Consider the following 25,987-nt stretch of genomic DNA (forward strand, 5'->3'; position numbering starts at 1 on the left):
TAGGAAAAAAATGAAGAAAACACACCTCCTGCACAAACAGTTGGAATATTTCAAAATCATTTAAAAAGTTTGAAACTGTAGGTTTGTGTATACATGCACTTCAGCTAATGATTCTAGCAGTGGTTAAAGCATTTGACAGAGAAAACCTAGAAGAGATGGATACTTGGGGGGGTAAAAAAACCAACCAAACAAACAAAGAGGTGTTTTGTCATACTTACTCATTTTTTTTATCATCTAGTCAAGAGGTGGACAAAAGGCTAATACAGGTACTAGTAGAACAGTGAAGCATACCTAGCTAGACCCTCACAAAAATAATCTTAAGAGGGAAACAGAAGGATATAAAAAAGGAAATACATATGTACCAGTAAAATCAATACACACTAACTTGTAGGGCTCTTGCTAGGTTTGAATTTATTTTCAACGTCCAGGACAGTTAATCAACTATAATTTTTAAGAAAAACTGTGCCTTTGCAGCTCTCTATTTGTGTGTGTGTGTGTGTCTTCTTGCAAGAGAAATACAAAAAGAAATTAAATCTACTCTGAATGAAGAGCAAAAAGGCATGCAGGGTTATAAAAATTACATCATCACAAAGCTGGAGCAAACCAGTTTCTCCAAATTGACCAATGGCATCTTTATTTATTGCACTGACTAATAAAGGAGGTTTTATTTCCATTATTCAGGAGTATTCACCTGGTTATAACTCATATTTTGTGAAGTACTTCATCGACAACTTCACTGCTTCTAGTTACCTTCCCCATATATAAAGTCTGACAATTATTTCACCATCCTGCAATAGCTTGACCCTTGTCATTTATGCTTTGCTAACAAGATCCTTTCCAACATCTCCATTTTTCTTTCTGTGTACAAATCGATTTCATTTGAGTAATGAGTATTCCATAATTGCTCCTTTTGAGATTTTTTTTAGGATTCAACTGGACTATGAAGCAGGAGTCCAAAAAATTGCATGACTTCAGTCCCCTTTGTCTCTCATTATCACTCTGCTGTTCTGTACTGTTCAAACATTTATAAATTGCAAATGAAAAGGACAAAAAGAGAGAGAAATCATGGTACAAGCAAAAATATACACCAATACACAAGTGTGAGTATTGGTGCATTTCATTAAGTGGTTTAATATGAAAAACTAGCTAACATCTTGTTTTCTCCCATTTCCTGAAAGACAATAGGAAAGGTATTTCAGCATCTGCTTTGCTTTCTTCAATCCAGCATCTGTAACTGGAGTTAAACACCACTAGACAGAAAGAAAACATCTCCTGCTTTACACTGAGTGTCTCCACTCATGTTGTTTTTTCCCCATCTTGTTAAACAAGCTGCTAGGTGACAAGGCAGCAATATATCCGTGTCCATACAACTAGACACATAAAGCATCTGCCAGGGTCTCCTCAAGGGGGCAAAAATGCTGCCTTGCAGAAGTTTTTCCCTTCCATTGGAGCTTTCCCCCGGGGGAGAGCAGCCTCTCATCCCTAGAGGGCACCCGATGAACACAGCTACAGGACACAAAGTGTCCACCTGCAGGCTGCAGGTTTTACCAGTTTCAACCAGCTTCTCCCTCCTGTCTCTAACTGCACGTCCAGGCAAACCACTGAGACTGAAAAAAGTTTGAGTCATGCCAGATGCTGCTTTTTTCCAGCTCCTCATGTATGCACACTCAGAGAGCTTCCATAAACTACTCCCTCCCCCCAGCCCCTGGACAGGTGCTTGCACCTCTTCCATCAAGTACTCCAAAGCCCCTTACCTTAGGATGACAAACATGACCAGAGAGTTTCCCACCAAGCCAACAACGAAGACCACCGAGTAGACAGCAGTGATGATGATGGGGATGGCAGGGGAGATGCTGGTGTGGTTGTGCTGGGCATCCCCAAAGGCCCCAGTGGCGTTGCTCTCGTAGTCTGCCCAGCTCAGGACCCAGCTGCTGCTGGTGCTGGGGGGATGACAGGGCCCTGGGGAGCAAGTGGAGCCCGGCTCCTCCCGGAAAATCTGTACAGGGGCATCCATAGGGGCACAGCCCCCAGGGGCAGGAGGCAGACAGGGAGAACAGTGCAGGCAGCGGGAGGCAAGTACGCTGAAAAGAGAGAGAAAGAAACAGAAGTGCTATGACAGCCTTTTGACCTCTGAAATTTGTACATGTTAAGGGGAGCTCTGCTGTCATGGGAACTGTCATTTGCCAAGGAGAGATTTAAGCAAACCTCACTCATATTAAAAAACTGCAAGTTTTACATCTCCCTGTGTGATGGGTAGATGCTGCTTCTTCAGGTGCACAAGGAAAGTTTTCTTCCACTTTCAGAGACTGCAAACAAATCAGATGGGAAGGAGCTCAGATCCACCCCCCCACTTTAACCCTGTCTCTCCCACCCTCCATATTTTAAGTCAAACTGTATCCTAATGAGAGGGGCTCCTTACTGCCTAAGCTCTGCTATAAAGGGGGAAGGGAAACCCACCACCTCTCTGTACATCCACTTCCACATTCTGCCCCAATTTTCTTTTTTTTCCCCCCAATCCCATAAGTGCTTTCAAAGAAGAGACACATTAATGATACAAAATACCTCAGGAAAAGGAGCGGAGTCCTCAAACAGATGTTCTTTGCAGGAAAAGAAAAAAAAAAAATAGCCAGCTCTGCTTGGCTCCTGGAAGTGCCACCGACCTTCTAGGACTTTTAAACCGGAGGGACCTGCACCTTAGGAGAGGCGTGCTGGCATCGGAGCAGATTCCCGGGCGTGAGCTGCGACGTGGTAGCAGCAGTTGCTGCTGTTCCAGCTCCCACCACTTCGCCTTCTCCCTCTCAGGCTCCCCCTGCCTCCCTGGCTCCAGCAGCACTCTGCACCGCTGCACGCGTTCTCCTCTGTCTCTGTTCCTGCAGCTCAGAAGCTCACATGACTTCTGTCTAAACACGAAGAGGCAGATAAATTAAAAGAAAAGCAATAAATAAGTTCTGCAACGAATGAAGGCTTATTTTTAATACAGTTTTCCAAGCTGCCTTTCCTCATTCACTCTGCACTCCCAGGCCTCAAGCAGTGGTCCTCTTTGCCTTCTTGAATGCTGTAGGCTTTTACAGGCTGACAGATGCTGAGTAAACCAGGAATTTTCGATTTAGATGCCTTGCATGGTTCATCAGCTCATTCATGCCTCAGTTCCACAACTGTGAGTCCAAAACTCTTCTCACTGTGTGGCTGTGCCCCTGTTCCTTTACACTTGCAACTTGGAGGAAGGTCAGAAGCTGGCTACTGAAATATAGAGGCACCTCAGTTGCTGTCCTTAGTTTATTCAAGCTGTCCCACACCGTGTGAGAAGCCAAGAATTCCCCGTAGAATTGCCAAACTCTTCTCTCCACAGGCTCCAGCTGGGGATGGAGTGATGGTGTGTGCAGTAATCACATCCCTCAGAGCTTATCCCTAATATACTCCATCAAGCAGGGGTTGAGACCACAGCAATCTCTGTTTATGATATCCCTTAATTTACACGCAGATCATAAAATCCCCACCAGGGGATTTCCCTTCAAATGGCAAATTAGGAGAGGCGAGGCAAGACCCTGAGTTGTTCCCACTTTCTTAGAAGAGGCAGGGAACAGTCAGGCTAGCTGCGTCTCAGAGCGTGCAGCAGGAAAGCAGGTCTTTGCAGGGAATAGCAGAGTGATGTACCTCTCTGGGCATTTGGTGAAGCTCAAATGGACAGGAAAGGGGCTCTGGGTTTCCTTTGCCTTCTTCCAATGTTGAATCTTTACTTTGTACTCCCCTTGTTGAGCGTCTGTGATCAGTCTGCAGTTTCTATTTCCAAAACATTTACTTTTTTAAAATCCATGAGCAAGATGAGAAATTATGTCAGCTGTAGAGTTAAAAGTCATGTCAGAGCTTTCAAATGTACAGAATTCCCTCTCTTAGAGGCAAAGGCTTGTGCAAATGTGGTGATGGCCTTGACTGTGGTCACTGCTTTCTCCAGAATGTCAGCATCTGCTCACCATCATCTATATAGAGCTGTCTAAAAGTTTCAGCCATAATGAAGATGGATAAAAACATAAAATAGCGAACACATGACAAAGACACTGCTGAGCCAAATATGTTTCAAGGATGAAGCACATACCTGGGACAGTAATATTTTTTGGAAGAAAATGTGAGATCTTAGCATAAAATGTACCTCGATCCTGGGCTCTTGCCAGTGTGCTGAAGGGAATTTCTATTGATCTATCTTCTCATACATATTTTTACTTGGCAATTTTCAATGTCCTGTTAATATCTTCCCCAGACTTCTCCACATTGTAGAATTAAAATATACAGGAGATCTTCAAGATAGCAATATTTTAGCATTCACTCATAATTTATCTCTTATGAGCAATCACATTATTTGCATAAGTACCTTAAATATAAGCAGATACAGCCACAAAATAATCAGTAAAATGGGTTCTAAACGTTACGGTGAAGTGAGGAAGAAAGAAGCAATAGTTTGTCACTCTGCAGTTGCTGGTAGATCAGAAATTTCTATATGGGGAAGTCTATTATTGCTCTGCATAAATCTAAAGCACAGATGATGTAAAAAACCTCAGTAAGATTAATAGCAGACTCAAAGTTTCTCCAAGCACCAGTGGTTGAACAGTAATCTACTCTTTCTTTAGCTAAATTCCATGACAAAACTCTCCACCTATCTTAGCAAAAAAAAAAAAAAAAAAAAAAATGGGGGATGTGGTCTCTGCTGCAGTCACTGACCCTTAACGGAGCAGGCATTGCAACTACATGGGACTGGAACAAGGTGGAATTAGGCCACAACACTGCAAATTATAAAATGAGTCAGAGGCAACAGTTAAGGTGCCTGGTGCTTTCTGTGTGTCTGCTCAACATTGGAGGCTCAATTTTGGCTCTTGGCTGCTGTAGGCCTTTGCAATTCACTAGAAAGCAAATACTTGGGCTAGAGAATTGCCTTCTCTCCTGAAAGTCAAACCAAATTCATTTAAACTGTTAAAAGTAATCTTTTCCTTTCTTGTGTTTGCTTTCTTGATGAAAACTTCAATATCTGGATTATGAGCAGTAATTGATCTCACCACAGGTACTGGAAACACCTGCAAAGACAACAAAAGAAAAAGCAAGGGCAGAGGGAGAACCGTACTCCATCACAGTCTTCCTCTCCTTCAACAAGAGCTACTCAGTGACTCTGTGCACTTCCCATCTGTTCTGCAGTAAAGGTCACAGGGGAAGAAAAGAAAGGTTTTACTAGTGACCTAGCCCACATTGTCTGCACACCGATACCCGAAGTCCCTCTTCCCTCTGTGGGCTTGTATTAGTTAAAAGTCACCATTGTATCAAGGGAAAGCAAGGAAAGATTTCAAGAAGAGAGCATGAAAGCAGTCTCACCACTCAGCTACAACTTTCCTTCAGCACTGTTGTTCCAAACCTGTGGCTCACATGCCCCTCTTTTTTCACTATATTACTTTCGAGCCAGCATTCACCTCACTGGACCTTTTGAAACACAACAGAAATCACCTGAACATTCATTTCATTACAAATGCAAAACTATATATCAAATTCTATATTTAGGGAATATTGTTTAGTTATCAATTCTAGCCTTCAAATGTTAAAAAAACAGAACCAAAAAGCAACAAACAAATAAACTCAAAACAACAGATTCAACTATCTGATACCTATGCACTAAAACACGTATATTTACAAAACTTCCCCCCGCCCCGTTGTCTCTGCCTCATTCACCAATCAGATACACAATATAGCTACATTTAAGTGGAAGGACAACCATAGATTAGGAATTTTGTATCCATAAATTGTTTTCTTTCACAATCCTAGTGAAATTCTTTGAATGAATAAGGGACATGGCAGGAGAGAGATATGTGATATTTAACAATAGCAGGTGAAAAGGACTTTAGCCTTGTTTTTTTTTATTACCAAAAGCTAAAGTAAAGAGCTGCCCCCAATCAGCACACTGCTTCAAAAGCTTAACGATGTGCTGGGACATTAATTCAGCCCTGACTCAGAGATAAGAGTGAACTGAATCACTGGCACGACTCTGTGCAGCACCCGCTCACCATGCCACAGCAGAGATCCAGCTCCATCACTCCAGAACACGCAGTTTTCAAGTGAAAGCTGCTTAGTGGCTGACAGCATTTCCCAGAAGACTGTGACACTCTCTAAGTTTAATTCAATTGTACAGGAGAGGGCAGACCTTGAAGCTCAGCCATGACTTGTGACACTGGGAATTTTGATACGGGGTCTTTTGCAGAGGTCATTTTTTATTCTAGTGGTTGGGAGGGAGGCCAGGTGAGTTAAGTGGAGCACAATATTAACGTACTTTTTTCAGCTCATATTCACTTTTACTACCTGGTTGACCAAAGGCTACAATAATAGTGAACCTGAGTAAAGGAAGGAGGTGCTGGAAACATTTTCTGGTGGCTCCGGTTGCCAGGGAAACTCCTGTCTTTCTGCATCCAGAAATGTTAGCTCTGTGAGTGAAGGAAGCTCTCGGGAAAAGGTGTATTTTATCTTCTTTGAAGATCAGCAAGGGAGAGGAAGGGCAAAAAAGAGAGGTAGGAAAGTATGTGTAATACTTCTTAAACAGGGTTTGTACATATATTTTGCCCATAGCAAGTTAAATATTCAGCATAGAGCTGGTGCTCTGTTTTTGACTTGTTGATGGTAGAAGTTTAAGTGACATTTTAAAATAAATTACGAACACAAATCTCCAGAGTCACCTTCAGAAACCAACCCAATGAAGCCCTGAGCACCAGGACAACTCTGTGGTCTGTCCCAACACACATCCTCCTTGCATGGGAAAGTCCTTGGGAGGGTAGGTGAGATGACTTGTCGATGGTAGAAGTTTAAGTGACAAATCTCCAGAGTCACCTTCAGAAACCATGGGAAAGTCCTTGGGAGGGTAGGTGAGACCAGTCACCCTCAAACTGCCAACTGCAGGGAGGCACTGGGCAAACACTGAAAGATTTTAAAAAGGAAAAGTGTTGTAAAGACAGAAGCCAACTGGCAGCTTGGAGGAGGATGATGGATGGGATTAAAGAGTTTAGCAGGTCATAACAGGAGACCATTTGTTCTGCTCTGCTGTCACTCTGCCTCTCCCCAGCTGGCTGTAGCACACAAGCCAGTGCCTCAGAGCAGGGGCAGAATTGTCAAGGTAGGTCAGCACTCTTTACTGCATTTCATTTCACCAAGGTCCCCAGCCTGAAGTTTTATAACTTCCCTCTTTTCTGGAGTAGAAAAACTGTGACACCCAGAGGAGACACAAGGACGCCAAGAACAGCTGAATGGGAGCTGAAGAACAACTTCTAGTGTCTCTCTAAATGATAAAATTGTAGCATTCCTCACATATCTGTAGAACAGATAACTTGTCTGCACACCAGATCATCTGATACAGATTATTTTTTAACTAAACAGAACAAAAACTTCACTCTAATTACTATTTACAGTTATTTCTCCTGTGATGTACTAGCAGTCAACCATCTTCATAACAAGATGGCTTCGCAGCATGTGGAAGCCCAGTTCTGCTGGTGGCTGCTCCGGGGAGGGAATGGGGGTCAGCAAATACAGCTCAAACATCCGCACAGCTTCAGCTCTAAGACACGACATGATGTTGATGCCATTGATACATTTTACGGGAATAAATAAAAGCCACTTTAAGATTAGCTTCATCATTTGTTTTTAGAATGATCCCAGTGGATTGTGTAGAATAAGTACTGACTTCTTCCTAAAGACCTCTAGCTCCTTCAGAACCTTCTCTTTACCTTTTTGACAAGAAAAGAAAGATAATTCATTTTCAGAAGGTAAGAACCATGTTGATTATGTGCCAACAATACTTAATCTTCTTTGCTTCAGACTTAGAATTATTTGTTGGCTGGCAGAAGTAAGAATTAGACCGAAAAATAGTGTAGCTGAAGTTAGAGAGAAATAAATTTTAAATGCACAACACCTAAACCTTGCTTCTCCTACTTCCTGTGTTTGGTTCCTTCATTAATACCAAATTAAAGCCCTAAACACAAGTTTTTTGATAAAAGAGGGATGAATCTAACTCTTTGAATCAGAGGTTATGCCTGCACCAGCTGACTAAACTAATCTCTGATGACTCCAGGATAGAGTAGGGGAGGCTAAAGCTCCCTTAGCCACTCCACTTTCTTTTTCCCACTGATCGAGTCCTATCAGTTGCTCTGTCAATGCCACAGAAAACTCACTTGAGCTGCAGGAGTGAACAGTATATTAATAGTGATGAGTGATGCTGGGAGTGAAGACTATCAAGAAAAATCCGGTGTGGAAGACAAAGTTTTCCTCAGTGCAAGAGTGACACGAATGAGGGATTACTTAAATAAACGTGTACCAGCTATACTCACTAAACTGACTCTGGATGACTCGAGTTTTATTTATCTGAGCACCCCCAAGTAAAGGGCTAAGAACTGGCAAGCCATTACTGAAACGCAAGGGGTCGGGGGAAGAACAGAATTTGTCAAAGTGCAAGAAGAGCCCATTTAGCCAGAGCACACCCGGGGCAGGGGGATGAAAGAAAAAAAAAAAAAATTTAAAAAGTGCCCGGTGCAAGACGGGCACCAAGCCACCTCCAGGAGGGGCAGCCGGGACCCGTCCCCAGCAGGTTTTCCAAAGGCACAGCAGAGGGGGTCGGTGACTTGACACGGGGACACCGAGGAAAGAATCCCATCGGACACCTGTCCCTCACTCCATGTTTTTTTTTCACTCAACAGAAAGGCAGGTATTTCAGAGCCGTTTGCAGCTGCTTGCTTCAGCGCATGAAGCAGCAGCGTGTGACAAGACATGGACCAAAAGACATTTATGTATAAAACAAAGAGGAGACATGGGGATTTTACACTGTATTGTTTGATGCTGTTACTAAATTGTACATTACTAAGTGTGAAAAATGATGTTAAAACTAAGGCCAATGTTTTGCAACATATGGAAGTGTGCCTTTGGAGAAATTTGTTTAAATAAGTGATGCAAGAATAAAATAAGTCTGGGATCAGTTTCTCAATTGCTTACAGCCAAGATGAGCATCAAACTGGAAAACTCATGTTTCACTTAGAAGAGCACTAAGTGGATCACATGAAATACCAAAGTCCAATTTTTACTGCCTTTACTTACGTTGTATAGTGCTGCTAAATTCAGCACTATTGCTCATAGAGTTAAAAAAAATAACACGCTAAAAAAATCATTTCTAAAAGACAAGGAGAAAGGGAAGGAAAAGAAAATCGCTGGAAGTGTAACACAGAAAATTGCAAGAGCAACCCAAGCAGAATGAAACCTACAAAAGGAGAAAGTGTTGACTAGGTATCATTAGTGTGAGCAAGTGGTTCTAAAAAGAAACATCGAGTGTAAATTAAGACTTTGGCAAGGGAACAAAGAAAATCATCAAAGGCTTAGATATTACACTGAAGTACATGCCTGACTGGGTTGTCTTCACCTTTTTTCTGATTTCACCTCTTTTACTGTTAGTAAAACTGCCTATTATTACAAATTATCAACATATTCACAAAGTAAATGGCACCAAGGCAGTTCCTTTTTATTTTAATAAATTAGAATCCCATAACAGCTAATTTTCCAAAGTACTTTTCAATTGTGGTAAAAGAAGATTACTAATTGCTTTAGGTTGTTAATTGCTCTATGTACTGGGGGATTTTTTTTAGGAAATGTAAAAATCTTTTGAAACCTGAAGAATAGAAAGTATTTTAGTGCTCGATGATTTTATTTTCATTGTTTCAGTAGCATACTTTCAGTGAAGACATGGGTGTTTCTTCTCTGCCTGTGCCTTCTTCCTTGCTCTGCCATGCAAAGTGGCAGAAACTGCTGCTGCTTTCCACCAGCAGGGAGAGTTGGCTGGTCAGGCATTTTACACAGCTGGCTGTTGAAGATGGAAATCCAGGTTTTATTCTCACAGGCCATTAAACGGTAAGACATTAGACATGCATACAAGTGCTTATTTCATATAATGCAAACAAATCACCAATTAGCTTTAGAAAACAAGAGAGGTATACATCACCTCTAATGTTCCTGACAACACATAACCCTTCAGCTCATTTACATCCTACAGACAGAAACTCCTACAAAATAGTCACTTCAGACTAGGCCAGTCACCAGCTTATTATGCAGATATACAATTTCTAAGAAAACCTGTGTAACAAGTAAACCAAACACTACCACTAAAATTTACGCACAGGTAATCAGAATGTAAATTTTTATATTTTTATTTTTATAGATGTGCCACCCTATGGCTCTAAATAATTTCGCACAACAGACAAATTCCCTGAAACTGTCCTGTGATCAGCTGGCAAAGACACTGTCTTTTATAGCAGGTTCTCTTCAAACTGTAAAAACTCAAGATCTGCAAATAACACATTCTTGAGCAGAATTTTTGTAGAAGCTATCTGTTTCAATGACACTTTATTACTGCCAAAGACAAATGCATATGTACAAATACAGGTAGAGTGGGAGTAAGAGCTCCAGCAGCTGTGGCTGGCAAATGGGCTGGTGGTTAGGGTTACAGAAACAATCCTTCTTTAGGCTTTAGACTTTCCTCTTGGAGCCAGTCCACTGAAGATAAACAAATACTCAGAAAATGACAGATTGCTCTCTAGTCTAGCAGCTGAAAGTCTTGCTAGACCTGTAGGAAGTCAAGGCTAAACACCTTGCTCCAAACTAGATACAGTAACAGCCTTGATCCCACACGAACTGGTCAAGTGAGCCAGTCCTTACCAGGTTCCACCAGTAAGGTGGTTGATTTCATACAGAACAGTCACATTTAAATTGCCAATATCAATTTAACCTGTACACTCTAGTAATAAAAAAAATAAACATTTCAACACAAATGATCATTTCATATTTTTAGGTGTGAATCTGAGTCTCTTCAGTCATTCAAATCTGAAGTTTTGACTGTAGATTTTCCATTACATTTACCTTGAATCTTACCAAGTGTATATGGGATGTTGTATAGTTTAGAGCCACATGATACTTATAGAATGCTTAATCCACTTCTCAAATTCATGAAGAGTTAGGAAAGTCTCAAAACCTGTTCCAGTTAGATTGTGTTGGCAGTCAGCAGTAAATTCAAACACAATTATGGGTCCTCTAGCAAGACAGGTTTACTATTTACGAAGTTGGTAAGGAAGAGGCTAAAAGTTACAAAGAAAAACTTCAAGGTAAATGATGTTCTACTGTTCTGGAATAGGAGAGTGTAACAGAATTAAAACCTTTATTGCACAACTGCAAAATCTATATCCTGGTCAGGCTGCATGGCAATGATCCACACCGTATTGTTTCAGAAATCACAACATACACGTGTTCTCAGACGAGAGCTTCAGCAATTGTCTTAGACGAATGCAGGGATGAGTCCCATTTCCAAGAAAATGAGGGTCTGGTTTTTATAGACAGGTCTGCTGAGTAGAAAGGATCATGACTAGACATTGCAGGATACCTCTTGTCATTAACTTTCCCTCCATTTTAGAAACACCAAAAATACAGGACCAGGTTTTAGGAACAGAACAGGCTTAGAGAAGAGTACTCTGTTCAGCTCTGGGGCCACCAACATAAGAATCAAAGATGATCAGAGGGTTGAAGTACCTCCTCCGTGAGGACAGGTTGAGAAACATGAGGCTGTTCAGCCTGGAGAAAAGGCTCCAGGGAGACTTTATAGCAGCCTTCCAGTATTTAAAGGGGGCCTACAGGAAAGAAGGGGAGAGATTATTTACAAGAGCATGTAGTGATAGGACAGGGGTAATGGCTTTAAACTGAAAGAAAGTAGATTTAGATTAGATGCAAGGAGGAAATTCTTCACTGTAAGGTTGGTGAAGTATTGGAACAGGTTCCCAGAGAAGTTGCAGAGGCCCCCTCCGTGGAAGTGTTCAAGGCCAGTTTAGATGGGACTTTGGGCAACTTGATCTAGTAGAAGGCGTCCCTGCCCATGAAAGCAGTGGAAGGAACTAGATGATCTTTAAGGTTCCTTCCAACCCAAACCATTCTGATTCTATGATTCTTTAATTCTATGACTCTATGACACATTCTATGAAGAGAGAACAGCTATTCTTCTGCAGGAGAGGCGACACTCTAAATTTTGCATATAGTCTGAACAATACAAGAATGAACCATTTGAAGTAGACAGAATCAGAGGCTTCTGCTCTCATATCTTTCTCACCTATTAAAACAGTTAAATGAGCCCTAGACTGCAAGGAGTTATGTTCCTGGTTTCTATAAGTGTCTTGGTTGGGAAAAAAGAATCAGATAAGCTGCATAAGAGAAAGAGAAACTTAGATTATTCTCTTATTTTGTGTGTCTATGGCAACAAAATAACCAGTGATCATCAGAGTATGGTCATCCCTGCAAGCCCACAGGCAAGATCAGTCCCACCACCCCTAGAAGTGCTGCATGCGGGCATGCTGGCTTTTAAGTGAAGGTCCTCGTTGGCAGATGTTGCTATGGGAGCTTCTTAGTAACTCAGTTCCGATATGCTTTTACTGTGCAATTGGCAGTTTGGCACAGAAAGCCTGCAGTCCCTCGGCTCTGTGATTAATCTGAAGACTTGTGGCCTGCTTCAGCTGACACTAGTGTTATGTCCCCGCGGTTTGCCTTGACTTGCTAGCCCTCCATACAAACTGCTGGTTTTCCTGATCACCCACTCTCTTTGTAACTCGCTGCTAGTTTACCCCTATGTTACCAAACAACTTTACATTAAGGAAAAAAGCATAAATAAATATAACAGTTTATGATTAACTATTTATTGTAATTCAACCATTTCTGCACGCATAAATAAGACAGTGATAAACAGGTGAAATAGCCCAAAATATATAATGAGAGTTTTCTACAGACACAATTTTTGCAGCAACTTATTTCAACAAATTGAAGGCCAGTTTTATTTAGTATTTTATAGACTGTATTTATTAATATTATTCTTCTGTAGATTTTGTCACTTGAAATTATACGTAAGACTTTACCATTTCCCAATTAATAATTTCTCCTGTAGAGAAGATGTTTCTGTGAAAGGGTCCAGGTTCAAAATTTTTGAACCTCTGTGTGGTATATACACAGAGCTACTGCTTTCCTTCTATGATTGCCCCATGGTGTTTGGTAGCAATGCATTAAATGGATTTTGGGGGTGCCCTCCACTAAAACAACTTCATAATTATGCGATCAGGTAGATAGAGGATTTTTAATTCCTCTGATCTTCCTGTATTTCACTGTGGGCCTTTGTGCATAATTGGACATGATTAAATAAATTCTGCCAGCAAATCTGACTGATCAAGCCCTGCATAGAGAAAGAAGGGAAATGCCACTGTTGATGGGAACTTTCTGCATTTTGTGCATTCTGATTAACTCTAATACAGTGTTTCACAAACTATTTAAGAACTGCAATGCTGTTATGAGGCAAATACAGTAAAAAGGCTCACCACCTGTGAGACAGAGAAAACATATACAGGTTGTATTGCGCTTCCAGACGTACAGAAGGAATCAGTAAGAGGGCCAGAAGCAGACTCAAAAGCCCCTTCTTTTTTCCTCTATTTATTCTCTCTTTCACCAGATCATGTGTCTGGCCTTTCTGCAAGCTTTCCCATCATTCCTCTTGCTAAAGCTTTTTCCCTGTGTTTATATGACTGGCTTACTGTGCATCAGACTTGAGAACCCTCTGTGAATCAAATAATCCATCTGTACCTAAATCTACTCACTACAGGCTGACAGGACTTGGTTAAATTAGCACTGTTAGTAAAGACCTAAGAGGACAGGCATTTCAAAATATCGGATTACTTCTCTATGATTCGAGATCAATAAGAAGGATAGGAAATGAAAGTACTTCTACTACCATACTCTGTGGAAATATGTATTCTTGCTATTTCACAGACCTGCATATTCAGGTAAATGATCACCTTCATAGTCTGAATACAGCTCTTTACCACGCAGGAGAAGGAAAAGGAACCATTCGGCTCTAGACCAACAGGAATTTTACTGGTATATATCCTGTTGGTGCTGTAAATTTATGACAGAAAGAGTTATTACTTAGTGTGTACAAGAATAATTTCAGAAACTGATCAACAGCAGCACTAGCAGCTGTTATCTCAGCTACCAGTCTTAAAAAAATGTTTCCACAAATAAAAAGATATACTTAATATATAATTAATAATTAGCATTTGCATTGCTATTTTCCTCTGAAAGATATAAGCAACAATTAATTACAACTATAAAAAAACAAATATGCTGTTTGCCTTTCTAATTTTAATTTTACTTCCCAGAAGGTAAATGAATTGCACATAATTTTATGTCTACATTTTGGTAAGACTTTGGATAACTTTGAGGATTAATAAAGATCTTTTAGGAAGTATGAACTGATACATGAGAGAGAGCAAATCTTCAAAGTAGTTTAGTCTTATGATCTTTCCAGTGCAATCAAGAGATAAAAAAATCCAGAAAATAAGAAAGGATGACACATTTAATTCTGACACTGATATATCTATAAGGTGAAGCTCCATAGATATGAAATAAAATTGCCAAAATATAATCTACCCTCCCTTGGAGAGGATTCAAATTTGGGGCGTTAAAATTCTATCAGATATTAAAACAGAATTGAATAATATCTCCAGAGTAATATAATCCTTTTTATAGTTGTGTCCATAGCTCTCCTTCTACAACAGGAGATGCACAGACTTTCACTCCTAAAATACTACAGGTGGACATATCCTTCTTCCTATGATCATCTCCCCAGACTGCACTGATATTAAACATTTGCCACTCCTATTTTTAAGAAAGTTTTCTTTAGTCTTCATTTTACACTCAGCAGTAAAGAACTATTTCCTTTTTGATCAATTCTGCCGCAACTAAATTATTAACATAGAACTACTACTCTCTTCACCATGAGATCTAAACTTAATTTCCACTATATACCTGTTTGCCTTTTGAGATACAGACATGGACCTGTAGAAGATACAACACCAAACAAGGTGGGATAATAGCTTCCCTTATTCAAGTTTGGATATCTTATTTTCTGGAGTACCAAATTTGTCCTAATCTGATGAACACAGCAACATTTCCTCAATAAAAACCTCAAATATATGTTCCACATCTGTTAAGTACTTAAAGGATGCATCATAAATACAGCAAATAATAATAATAAAAATTAAAAGAAAAATCACTTTTTGCCCAAACATCTTGTGAGAGTCTTATAGAGTTTTACCAATGCTATCATTCCATTTTTCGTGTAAATTCAAATTGTCAATAATTAAAAATCATCAAACACAACAGACAGTTAATGCCTGGCCATCAAGGTGAACACTTTCAAAATTAATATTTTTAAAGTGTATTTAATCTACTCTAGCCTAAATATGTTTCCATTGAAAACTGAAAAAACAGAATAAACATTGAAAAAAATATTCTTCCATTGAAAAATGTTCCAAATTACTTTGTTGGCTACACAAATTGGTGGCTCCACGTGCCTTGCCCCACAGCAGCCAAAAAAAAAAAAAAAAAGGCAGCAGCAGCAACCCCTGGAGAAAAATGAGTGACCTCCCTCTATGATAAGCAAAGAAAGTCTCTTGCCCCTTCCTATAGCCTCCAGGGAAGGGCTATTCCCAGAGGGTTTAAAATCAGCCTTTAAGAAATTACTGCTGCAGCAGGTGGAGACGCTCAACCATTGTCCTCCCTGAGACGCTATTTTTCAATTTTCAGGCACGCTTTTAATACTACTTCTTGTTGATTTCTAGTTTGGGTTGTTTTTTTTCCTTCAAGCTAACTTTTGGCCTTCAGATGAAGAATTTTGAGAGGAATTGGTCAAGAAGAAAAGCATTCAGCCACTTCAGAGAACGAGGTTAGGCAATTTGGTTTGCCCTTGTCTTTTTGCTGAGACCCTCTGGTACTAACACATCTTAGCAGAAAGACTTCATGTGTTTCAGAATGGAATCACCTTGAACTATGAGAGCACTGCTTGTACAGAAATTCCCCCTGACTGGTGCTATGCAGAAAGCTTTTGAAAAAATCTCACTTAGTGCTTCAGAGAGGCTTGTCAGACCATAGGAAGGTAACATCTCTGCAGAGCCTGCTCACCTTGAGCAAGTTGACTCCAGCTGAAGACAGCAATCTCGGCTCACCAGGTCCTGCCCCAGTGCCAAGGCAGCAGTGCCAGGGGTTAGGGCTGGGATAGCCACTAAATGAATAACAAGTCCTCTTCCTCCTCAAAAAGAAAGGAGAAAGGAATTTACAGAGAGAGATTGGGAAAGTAAAACTAAAATAGCTTTATTAAAACAATAATAGTACTAATACAGAAGTAATGAAAATAATAAAATATATACAAATACATACAAAACAAATATCAAACACGACTCCCCTCCACCCAGTAGCAACCACCACTGATGCTGTAGAGCAGGCAGCACCAGGGAAGTCCCAGTCTCAGCAGCAGGGGGAAACTACCTGGATACAGGAGCTAGATTTGGGAACTCAAGATTGAGATCTGGGTCGCAAGAATAGACAGAGTCTTCTGTGGATACTGACCATTGAAGAAGACTTAACCCCTGTGATCCCTCAGATTTTACTTCCCAGCTCCCCCAGCGTGGCACACAAGAGCCAGCAGTGACCTTGGTCACTATAGGAATAAGAATCAGCAAGAGCCTTTCTGCATCCCAATCCCAGTAACTGTAAACATCACTGCCAGTAGCACACACTGTCTGAAAAAAAACCTTACTGCTAACTTCAGAAAGTGCAGTCTCTTAGAAGAGACAGCTGAAATGCAAAATGACTGAATAGAATTGGTTCTGTTTAGCTTAAGAGATGCATTAGGGAAAGGAATGAAAGGAGGATTATAAAGCTGAGGAGACTGGACAAAGAAAGAGACGAGGCGCACAAAAGCAGCTGGCTGCTTGCCTGCTGCATTTACTTCAAATTAGATGTAGTAACTGTGGAAACTACATGGAAAAAGTGATTTTTAATTATAATCTCTATAGCGAGAGTGCAGTCTAGGAAAATAGCTTGTGATTACTTTTTATCTTGAGATGGTAAATATTATAGTTTTGAATCACTTGAATACTTTTTTCTGCCTGTTCCACTTTAGCATTCCTTTCATATCATATCCAGCCAGCACACAAATAAATGAATAACAGAGTAAATCCAGCTGAAAATACAAAGATTTGAATTATGTCTCCCCAAGATTTTCCAAAATCTGGTCACAGGGCAGCAACTTTGAAAAGCTTTGTTGCCTCCAGCCTGGAGCAAATCCAAGTCTCAGAACTCTCCAAGTCACGATACAGGGAATTACTACTACAGGGAATATTACCATTTTACAGTCTATCTTACTGCTCATCCTTCTCTTCTACAAGCAGGTTTCAACAGAACAACTCCCAAGCAAAAACATTCAATAATTGTGTTCATGCTTCCCTTCAGGAGTCCATAGGAAATATCATAAAATGACTTTTTCTCTACTTCATTGCAAGGTGGATGAGAAAATGAAGGTCTCCTACAACCATATTCAGTAAGTTTATTAAAAAAAATGTTTTGAAGTAAATCACCCAAATAAATTGAAATTAGACTTATTAAAAAGAAAAGGATTCTCTAAGTCCTGTGCTTCTCAGTGATTTGACTACCCTGCTGCGTGCAGGTAGTCAGCAAGGCAGCTGATGTTATCCTTGTTACATAGTGAAGTCATTTTATTACCCCATTTGTTACCTGCTTTTCTGTAGTCTGATACAGAGAACTTTCTACAGCCATGAGAGTACACTATTTTGAGCAGTTTGGTAAACATTTGTTGCTCGTGAATGACTTCAGCTACACCACTGTGAAATTAACTTCTTTTTTGGCACTAACAAACCAAAAATTTACTCAAAACAGCCAAAAATCCACACTGGGTTGAAAGCTTATTTCCCCTTCTCTGTCTTTCTCTTCAGGATTTCTCCACTCAAAATCTCCAGGTCTTTGGTCCAAGGATGTATATATAAAAAAAACAACAAACAAACAACCAAACAGCTAGGTACTTCCACTAGCACATACTACTAGTAAAACTGAAGCACAAGAGGTCAGAGTAAAAAAATTGAAGGAAAATCCCAACCATATTCCAGTCAACATAAAAATATCCATTGACTTCTTCACCATCAGGACTGTACCTGTAATTTCCAGTATTTATGGGTTTTAAAAACATAGAAAAATAATTTTTTAGTACATTTTTAGATTGAAATTTTGTACACTAAAGTCTTCCTAACTGCATATCATGCCTTCTTAAAAAAAAAAAACAACCCACATTAAAAATAAACTTCAGATAGTTTTTCACTTAGCTCTTACATGGAAAATCCTTCATGTAAGTTTTCATAAGAATTTTGGAAACTGCTTCTGTGATGTTTTTAAAGAAAATCTGAATTTAGAAGAACAGTTACACTGACATTTGTGTGATTCTAATTAAATCTACATAAATTTACCACCATGCATAAGTGTCTAAGGAAAATAACATTCATTTAGTATGAAAGATTTTTTTAGAAAAAAAAATCAAGCCTGTTTTGATTATGAACATGATTAAATAAAGTATTTAATATTTGAAAGGGGGACCAAGGATGGATATAAATTGGGAGTTTTTTAATACCAGAAAAAAAAAAGTGTATTTAAACTTATTTCCCTCCATGAGGCTAACAAAATCTTCATGGCTAAACTAGAATGCAAACAACTATAAAACAACATAACCTAGTTTATATATGTTCTATAAAAATGACATGCTTCCAGTCTAGAGAAAAATGTAGAACAGGATGCTGTTACCGATGTTAATCAACGTGCTATTGCCAGAGAATCACTCAATCACAGAGTTAGTGGCAGTAATGGATTGGCAAAATGCACTGCTCCTAGTGGAAAAGTGATGCTCAAACTGACGTTTGGAAAACAGAAATTTATCAAACACTTGATCACGTAGTACATTAAGTGTATTTGTTTTGGAAGGAATAAAGTTTACATCATTTCTGATATAAATAATAAAATGGGCACTGTGCCTCAGACAGTTAATCTAAGCCAAGTCAGGTCAGTAATCATCATTGAGATCTTTAAAAACTCCTAAATGCTTTGAAAATAAAATAAGTTGTCCTAGCAGTACAGGAACACCTTTTGCCCTGTTTAAAAGCTTCTTCTTCAGCCTCTCCCTCATATAGGCCTCCTAAGGTGCACTCTTCTCCACCTAACCATTCAATTTCACTAAATTCATCCCACATATATTAAATCCTCTTGATTATTCTTTTGACAAGCTGGGTTAAAATTGGCCAATGGCTTTAAAGGCCATTAGAAGACACAGACGGAAAGATCCATGTGACATTTATTTTTGTTCTTTTTATCTAAAAAAGCAAGTTATTCAATTTGATACTTTCTGAATTGCAGGTGTTCTGTATGTAGCACAATATGACTATGGTGCTGCCAGTCATGGCATATCTTCAAAATTAATCAGTTTCCTATGGTTGGAGATTAAAATAAGATAACATTCTGAAAACAGTGCTGTCTTACTCTCCTATTTCAATGGGGTTGAGATTTACAAGTATGAACTGTCCTCACAGAAGCTAAAGATGCATAGAAATTTCTCCTGCTCCAAGATAAACGTGGTACAGAAAAACAAGTACCTGTAGTGGAATATACTGGAGATCTGGATTGCAGCAAAAGCAGGAAAAATATCCTCAAGTAATGACCATCTAATTTATGTTCTTGATAGGTACAAAGTAATGACAGAGAACTGCATCCTGAATGCTGTTCCAGTGCTTCCACCTGTCAGAAGAGGAAGATAGTGAGGCACTGGAAACGGTTGCCTGGAGAAGTTGTGGATGTCACCTCCCTGGCAGTGTTCAAGGTTGGATGAGGCTTTGAGCAACCTGGTCTAGTGGAAGGTCCGTGGCAGGGAATTGGAACTAGATGATTGTCAAAGGTTCCTCCCAACCCAAACAATTCTATGATTCTACAATATTAGCTGCCACAAAGGATGAATGTCTGAGCAAGGAAATTTGAAAAGGATAGTCACTGAGGAAAATTAAAAAAAAATAAATAAATAAATAAAGGCTTTGAAGATCAGCTCAGTTACAAGGAAAACGTCAACAAAAAACCCCCACCACTTTATGTGACAACATTCCACAACAGGAGTTGTTGGATTTATTTATCTTTTTTACAAGAAAGACATCAACCTGTTGGAGCAGGTCCAGAGGAAGGCCACGAAAATTATCAGAGGGATGGAACATCTCTCCTGTGAAAATTCCCAGACTGGACTTGGGAGCAGATGGGAGCACCCAAGCCCAGAATTCCAAAACCAGTTAAAAAACAAAACAAAACAAAAAAAAACAACACAGAAAAGGAGCTGTGTCACTCTCACCTGGGGAGAAAGGGCAAGACAGCTTGTCACTACAAATGGTGCTCCTCTACAGCATGAAAACAGGAGGCAGGAAAACCAGCAGCAAAAGGAGAGATGACAAAGAGCCAGAAGCAACCCTCCCAACACCTCCCAAGCACTAAAGACTTGGAGGCTTTTCTTAGGGGCCCTTATATACTGAGCACCACTGGAAGGAATATCGTGATTGGTCCATTTGGGCCACCTGACCCATCCTCTCCTCCCCATCGGCACAGCTGCCACCTCTGCCCCACTGTGTTTGCCATCAGTGTCAGGCAGCTCCAGAGAACTTTTATCCTGGTACTCTCAAACCAGGACAATTATCTACTGCCTGGATTAACACTTATGAAGTTGGTGATTACTATAAAAGCTGCATGTGGAAACCAAGAGCCTGGAATGTTCTCATAGGTCTACTAGATGTGGTCACCTGGAGCTCCCAGAGAACCAGAGACCCCTGATACTTCCCTTTGCTGTGACCAGCACTGGTCAGAGTCCTGCTGGCTTGCCCGCACACAGGGCAGGAGCACAGCTCAGGGAGCCTCGAAGCCCCCATTCCCATGGGATACGCATGAGCCCAACAGGAGGAGGGTTTAGTCAGGCACAAAAGCCTGCAAGTAGTTCTGACATGAGGAATCGTGCTGTCCTGAAGAGGCTAGAACAAACCACATAGTGATGTTTTGTTTAGATGCCTTCATGTTTGGCATCTGCTAAATCATGGCCCTAACTACTGGATTGGAAACTAATAGGAAAATGAAGAATATCCTTCTCTACCCACAAACTACTTTTGCTGCTCTTAGTAGTAAGAGACACATGGAGCCAACTAGATAAATGATGGGAGCATTCCTTCCACCTAACCCGGCTATCAGCTGTACTATTTCCACCTAGTATGAATTTATCACACCGCTTTTCTTTGTTTCTTTTTTTCTTTTTTTAATCAAGGTCTCTCTAGTATTTTAGATCTCTCCTCTGATATTTATGTGCTGGAAACTTCCAAAATTACTTTGTACTAACCTGTCTTCCACACTGTAAATTGTCAGTTAAAAGAGAAATGCAATGAGAAGCATTTAATATCCATAACAATCTACACTGCTGACGTTACACCGACAGCAAGGAAACTCATTATCTCTCTCCAGTAAATGTTAGTTCCGTACAGCATAGAATCACAAAGTCACTGCGTCGCCATCTCTCCAACAAAGAAGAATTAAATAATTCCCAAATTTTAGTTTCAAATGAGATATAAATGCCAATTCTGCCAATTGCTTATATGCCAAAAACACCAGGCAACCCACCTATAGTACTAGGGCTCTCCTTCAGTGCACTGAGCATCTGCTATCTGCTCAAAGGTAGTCCTCCAAATTTCCTCTACGGTTGGTAAGAGAAAGACTCATCACACTTGGTGTGGGCAGCAATGATCAGGAGGTCATAGATCAATTCTCTAAAACAGGTATGAGTATCTCAAATCATGTAGATCACTTTGAGGGTATGCTTCAGAGGGGAATTCAGTTCAAGTGGTAAATCAGTTTGAAGAAAAGCCCAAATCATACTCACAGCTATAAACAGAATAACTGACACTAACTCTTCCAAAAGAAAGTATTGTTGCTAAACTCTAATATCTAGCAAAGAATTCTCCAAAGAACGCTTGACTTAGCCATACTTCTGTACCTAAGATGTCCATAAAATGCTTCATAAATTTTGGGATTGCTATTAGATCTTGATGAATAAATTAGTCTACAGCTACTGTAAGGAGGCTTTATACCTTTTCTTAAAAAAAATTTTAATAGTCAGTTTTAAGAACCATGTAGTTGGAATGGTTGTGGCATTTGATTCAACAAGTACTTCATGCCTACAAATTCTCCTAGTGTTATTCTCTAGCATGGTATTAAAGTTATTCTTAAATACAGAAAGAAAATTCTTGAGAACTGAAATCTTTCCCTCTGAGAAATCCACATCGATTCACTACATGTTAGATTCTGGTGTTACATACAAAAGGTTGAGAACACCTTCACTGCTCTAAGGAGATTATAGTCCTACAGGGATATGAAAAATTCATCGGATTTTCACAGGCAGCTATTTTTTTCCCTTCTCTGGCTGGATTATACTCTGTCTTGAGAGGATGAAGGAAGACCTCCTGACCTTCTAAAGTTGACTATGATTAGTGTGTTAAATTCCACTCTTATACTTATGTAACTGCATGGACCTTTTCTTTCCAGTTTCTATTTATTTTCCTTGAAAAGTCACCTTTAGATACAAAATCTACTTTGAAATTTCTGTAACATTTTACTTCTCTATTGTGTCAGTACATATCTACCCCTGAATGTAACAGAGTTTTAAATTAAAAATATTTTCGTCCCTTGGAGATAAAAAATTTAAACTGTCTCCACAGTCAGTTCCTTTCATTGTATTTGGAGTACCCTCCAGTTTATAGGGTACTGCAAAAGTGGCATGATTCATTTTCATAGTTATTGTGCCTCTATACAGTATATATCGATTCAGAAATAAAAAGGCAGCTTTCTAACCATCTGCGCCTCAAAGACGCAACGCAAACTTGACTAGGAGGATTTTAAGTTCTTTTTTTTCTTTTTTTTTCCATTATGACAGGGAACTGCTTGAGAGAGTCCAGCGCAGAGCCACAAAGATGATGAAGGAAGTGAAACATCTCCCTTGTGAGGAAAGGCTGAAGGAGCTGGGTCTCTTTAGCTTGGAGAAGAGGAGGCTGAGGGCTGACCTCATAAATGTTTATAAATATGTCAGGAGGACAGAGCTAGGATCTTTCAGCCAGGATCTTTTCTCCTTCTCTGGAGACTTTCAAAACCTGCCTGGACGTGTTCCTGTGCGATCTACTGTAGGTGATCCTGCTCTGGCAGGGGGGCTGGACTAGATGAGCTTCTGAGGTCCCTTCCAACTCCTGACATTCTGTGATTCTGTGATTCTGTGATTCTATGAAAAGTTCTGTAGACTAAATCTTATCCTTGCCTATATTTCAGTAATTCCAGTGTCTTTATCACCTGCTTTTGGAGACAGCTGTAACATTATCACACCATGTACAGTGGGATTTGTTAGCTAATCATCTCCTTCAGCAGAGGGTGCATATCATACCAGCTAATACCTCCTCGGTGCCACACTAACTGTGGCTTTGCTTGCCTAAGAACAGCCACGCTTTCCAACATGATCAAAAGGTTATTTCGTCTGATCAATGTTTACCCAACGAGTGCTTGGGTTTTCTAACACAGAGAATTTCTGAGGAGATAAAAATTATTTTATTAGCAGATGTTTTCTTCCTTGCAAGAAGGTCTAAGGCTGAAATCCTGGCCTCACTAAATCCAGTCTTATTGTATGCAAAATTGTCAGCCACAGCCTGCCACTTCTGTCACTGCCTCAGCCTACTGAGAACAAAAGGGTATGAGGAAACCGGGCTGTGTTTTTCAAGCAGCTCTAAGAGCGTCAAGGGAATGTTCTCAGGTGAGACTATGTAAGTATTTTCCCTTTGACATAGCCCAGCTATGCTTTTCAACCTTGTAAACAAGATATCTGTAGCACCAGCAAACCTCATACTGCTCTTTAGCACCCAGCTGGCTGTACCCTAGGATTTGAAATGAAAATGGTTTGTGCCTACACTGAAAAAAATAAATGGTGGATTGGTTTACAGACACAAAGGCTCTAAAATGTTGAGCACTTTACTGTGTCTGTAATGTCAGCAGGAGCATTCATTTCCCTGCTGTTAGTGTGCTGTGCTGAAACCTTCATGGTCTGGAGCATGTTTTCCCTCGCTGTGGTCATCAAGACCTCTGCCAGCACAGCCCAGGACCACGCACTGCCTTAGCCCCGTGTTACTTCAGGGAACAGAAGCAGGGCATTTATTTCCATATCCCACAGAGGCCAAGTTACACAAACAATCAATACTGCAAAGCTTGCCAGGTATCAAAAGAGAGGGACTATAAAAATTTTAAGAGGGCTTTTTTCAATGCTTTTAACCTTTACTACCAATAATGGCAGCAATCACCTTCTGGTTTACATTATAACCCAGAATTCCTGTCAACCACAAATTCTTGGCAAAAAACAGGTAGGACATCGATCCAGTAGGACAGTAATTCATGTCAGTGCTATTGTCATAGAATCGTATTATCATAGAATCATAGAACACTTTGAGTTGGAAGGGACCTTAAAGATTGTCTAGTTCCAATCCTCCTGCAATGGGCAGGGATACCTCCCGTTAGACCAGGTTCCTCAAAGCCCCATCCAACCTGGCCTTGAACACTTCCAGGGAGAGGGCATCCACAACTCCCTTGGGCAACCTGTTCCAGTGTCTCACCCCCCTCATAGTGAAGAATTTCTTCGTAATGTCTAATCTAGATCTACCCTGCTCTGGTTTAAAACCATTGCCCCTCATCTTATCTCTCCACATCCTTGTAAGCAGTATCTTCCCAGCTTTCTTGTACTCCCCCTTCAGGTACTGGAAGGCCGCTATTTTCATTATACAAATGCTTCCAAAGCTACTCAACTTGTTTTCTGTAATTTGATTTATTCCTGAAATCTCACTGAAACTCAGAAATCAATTCCAGACTGAAGACTAACTTGTTTTTAAAGTGTATAAAGTCTTCCAGTTTTTACCTTACAGAAGACCATTTCAAATTCAACAAATGCCTAAACATTTGTCACAGAACCTTACCATAGGATTTATTCAATACAAACACAAAAAAGCCATAGCAGACCATGAAGGATGTCATATATCTTGTAGAGTCCGCACATGTTTGTAATGAACACAAAAATACATGTTTCACCTCAAAAATCATTAATTCTGATCTAAGATTTAAAAAGGTGGGTTTTTTAGTAACATTTTTAATCTTGAATCTGGTATCAAAATGTTCTTTTAAATGTTATGGATATACAGATACTCTTTTTAGAATTTATTTCTTAATGGACAAACTTTCGATAAAGAATTTTTAATACAAGACAGTCTCACATAACTTCTGAAAATACATAATATTGTCTGTGTCTATATATACATGTGTGTGTGTGCTTATATGTAAACATAGGTACATGCAGATGTACAACTGTAACAGCTGATTTAATTGTTTTAAGCTATTTTGTGCTGTGTTTATGCCAAAGTGCATTTTTCTTATTAATGAAGAAATATTTTTTTTTAATTACCATAGTTGAAATTCACTTTTAAACAAGTAAATTTTGCACTTATTTACACTTAAACATGCAGTGTTTTCATTGTGGGAAGCTCCCCAGGCTGGGCATGGAAGAGGTAGAATCAGCAAAGGGAAAGATGCTTGGTGTTGCTCTAGTTTCATTTGCTCAACTCTCCCTCCTGTGCATATGCATTACCATGGAGATTTTAAAGGAGATTAACTGTTTTGCTACCTTTGGGATTTCTGCTTCATGCAGGGAGCATATTTAACAAAATGATATAATGAAGGGTAGGATGATATACAAAAGACGAGCAGGAAGGATGACTCGGGTAACTAGAGACTGGTCAGCCTCACCTCCCTCCCTGGAAAGGTGATGGAACATCTTATCCTTGGTGCTGTCTCTGGGCATATCAAGGATAAGAAGGTTATTAGGAGCAGTCAGCACGGCTTTGCCAAGGGGAAGTCATGTTTGACCAACCTGATAGCCTTTTGTGAAGACATAACCAGGTGGATGGATGGTGGCCATGCAGTGGATGTG

The 25,987-nt window shown here is 39.9% G+C and overlaps 1 protein-coding gene across 1 annotated transcript in view; it reads right to left on the reverse strand.

Moving 5' to 3' along the window:
• OPRK1 (opioid receptor, kappa 1) overlaps window positions 1–2,018 on the reverse strand; it is a 20,227-nt gene extending 18,209 nt beyond the window's left edge. The window contains exon 1 of the mRNA XM_009870320.1: window positions 1,755–2,018. Within this exon, the coding sequence (XP_009868622.1) occupies window positions 1,755–2,014 (260 nt within the window). The 5' untranslated portion in view covers window positions 2,015–2,018. The remainder of the gene's footprint in view (window positions 1–1,754) is intronic.
• Window positions 2,019–25,987: the final 23,969 nt, after the last annotated feature.

The sequence above is a fragment of the Apaloderma vittatum genome, unplaced genomic scaffold (genome assembly GCF_000703405.1).
Source record: "Apaloderma vittatum isolate BGI_N311 unplaced genomic scaffold, ASM70340v1 scaffold6545, whole genome shotgun sequence".
In the NCBI taxonomy this organism is placed as follows: domain Eukaryota; kingdom Metazoa; phylum Chordata; class Aves; order Trogoniformes; family Trogonidae; genus Apaloderma; species Apaloderma vittatum.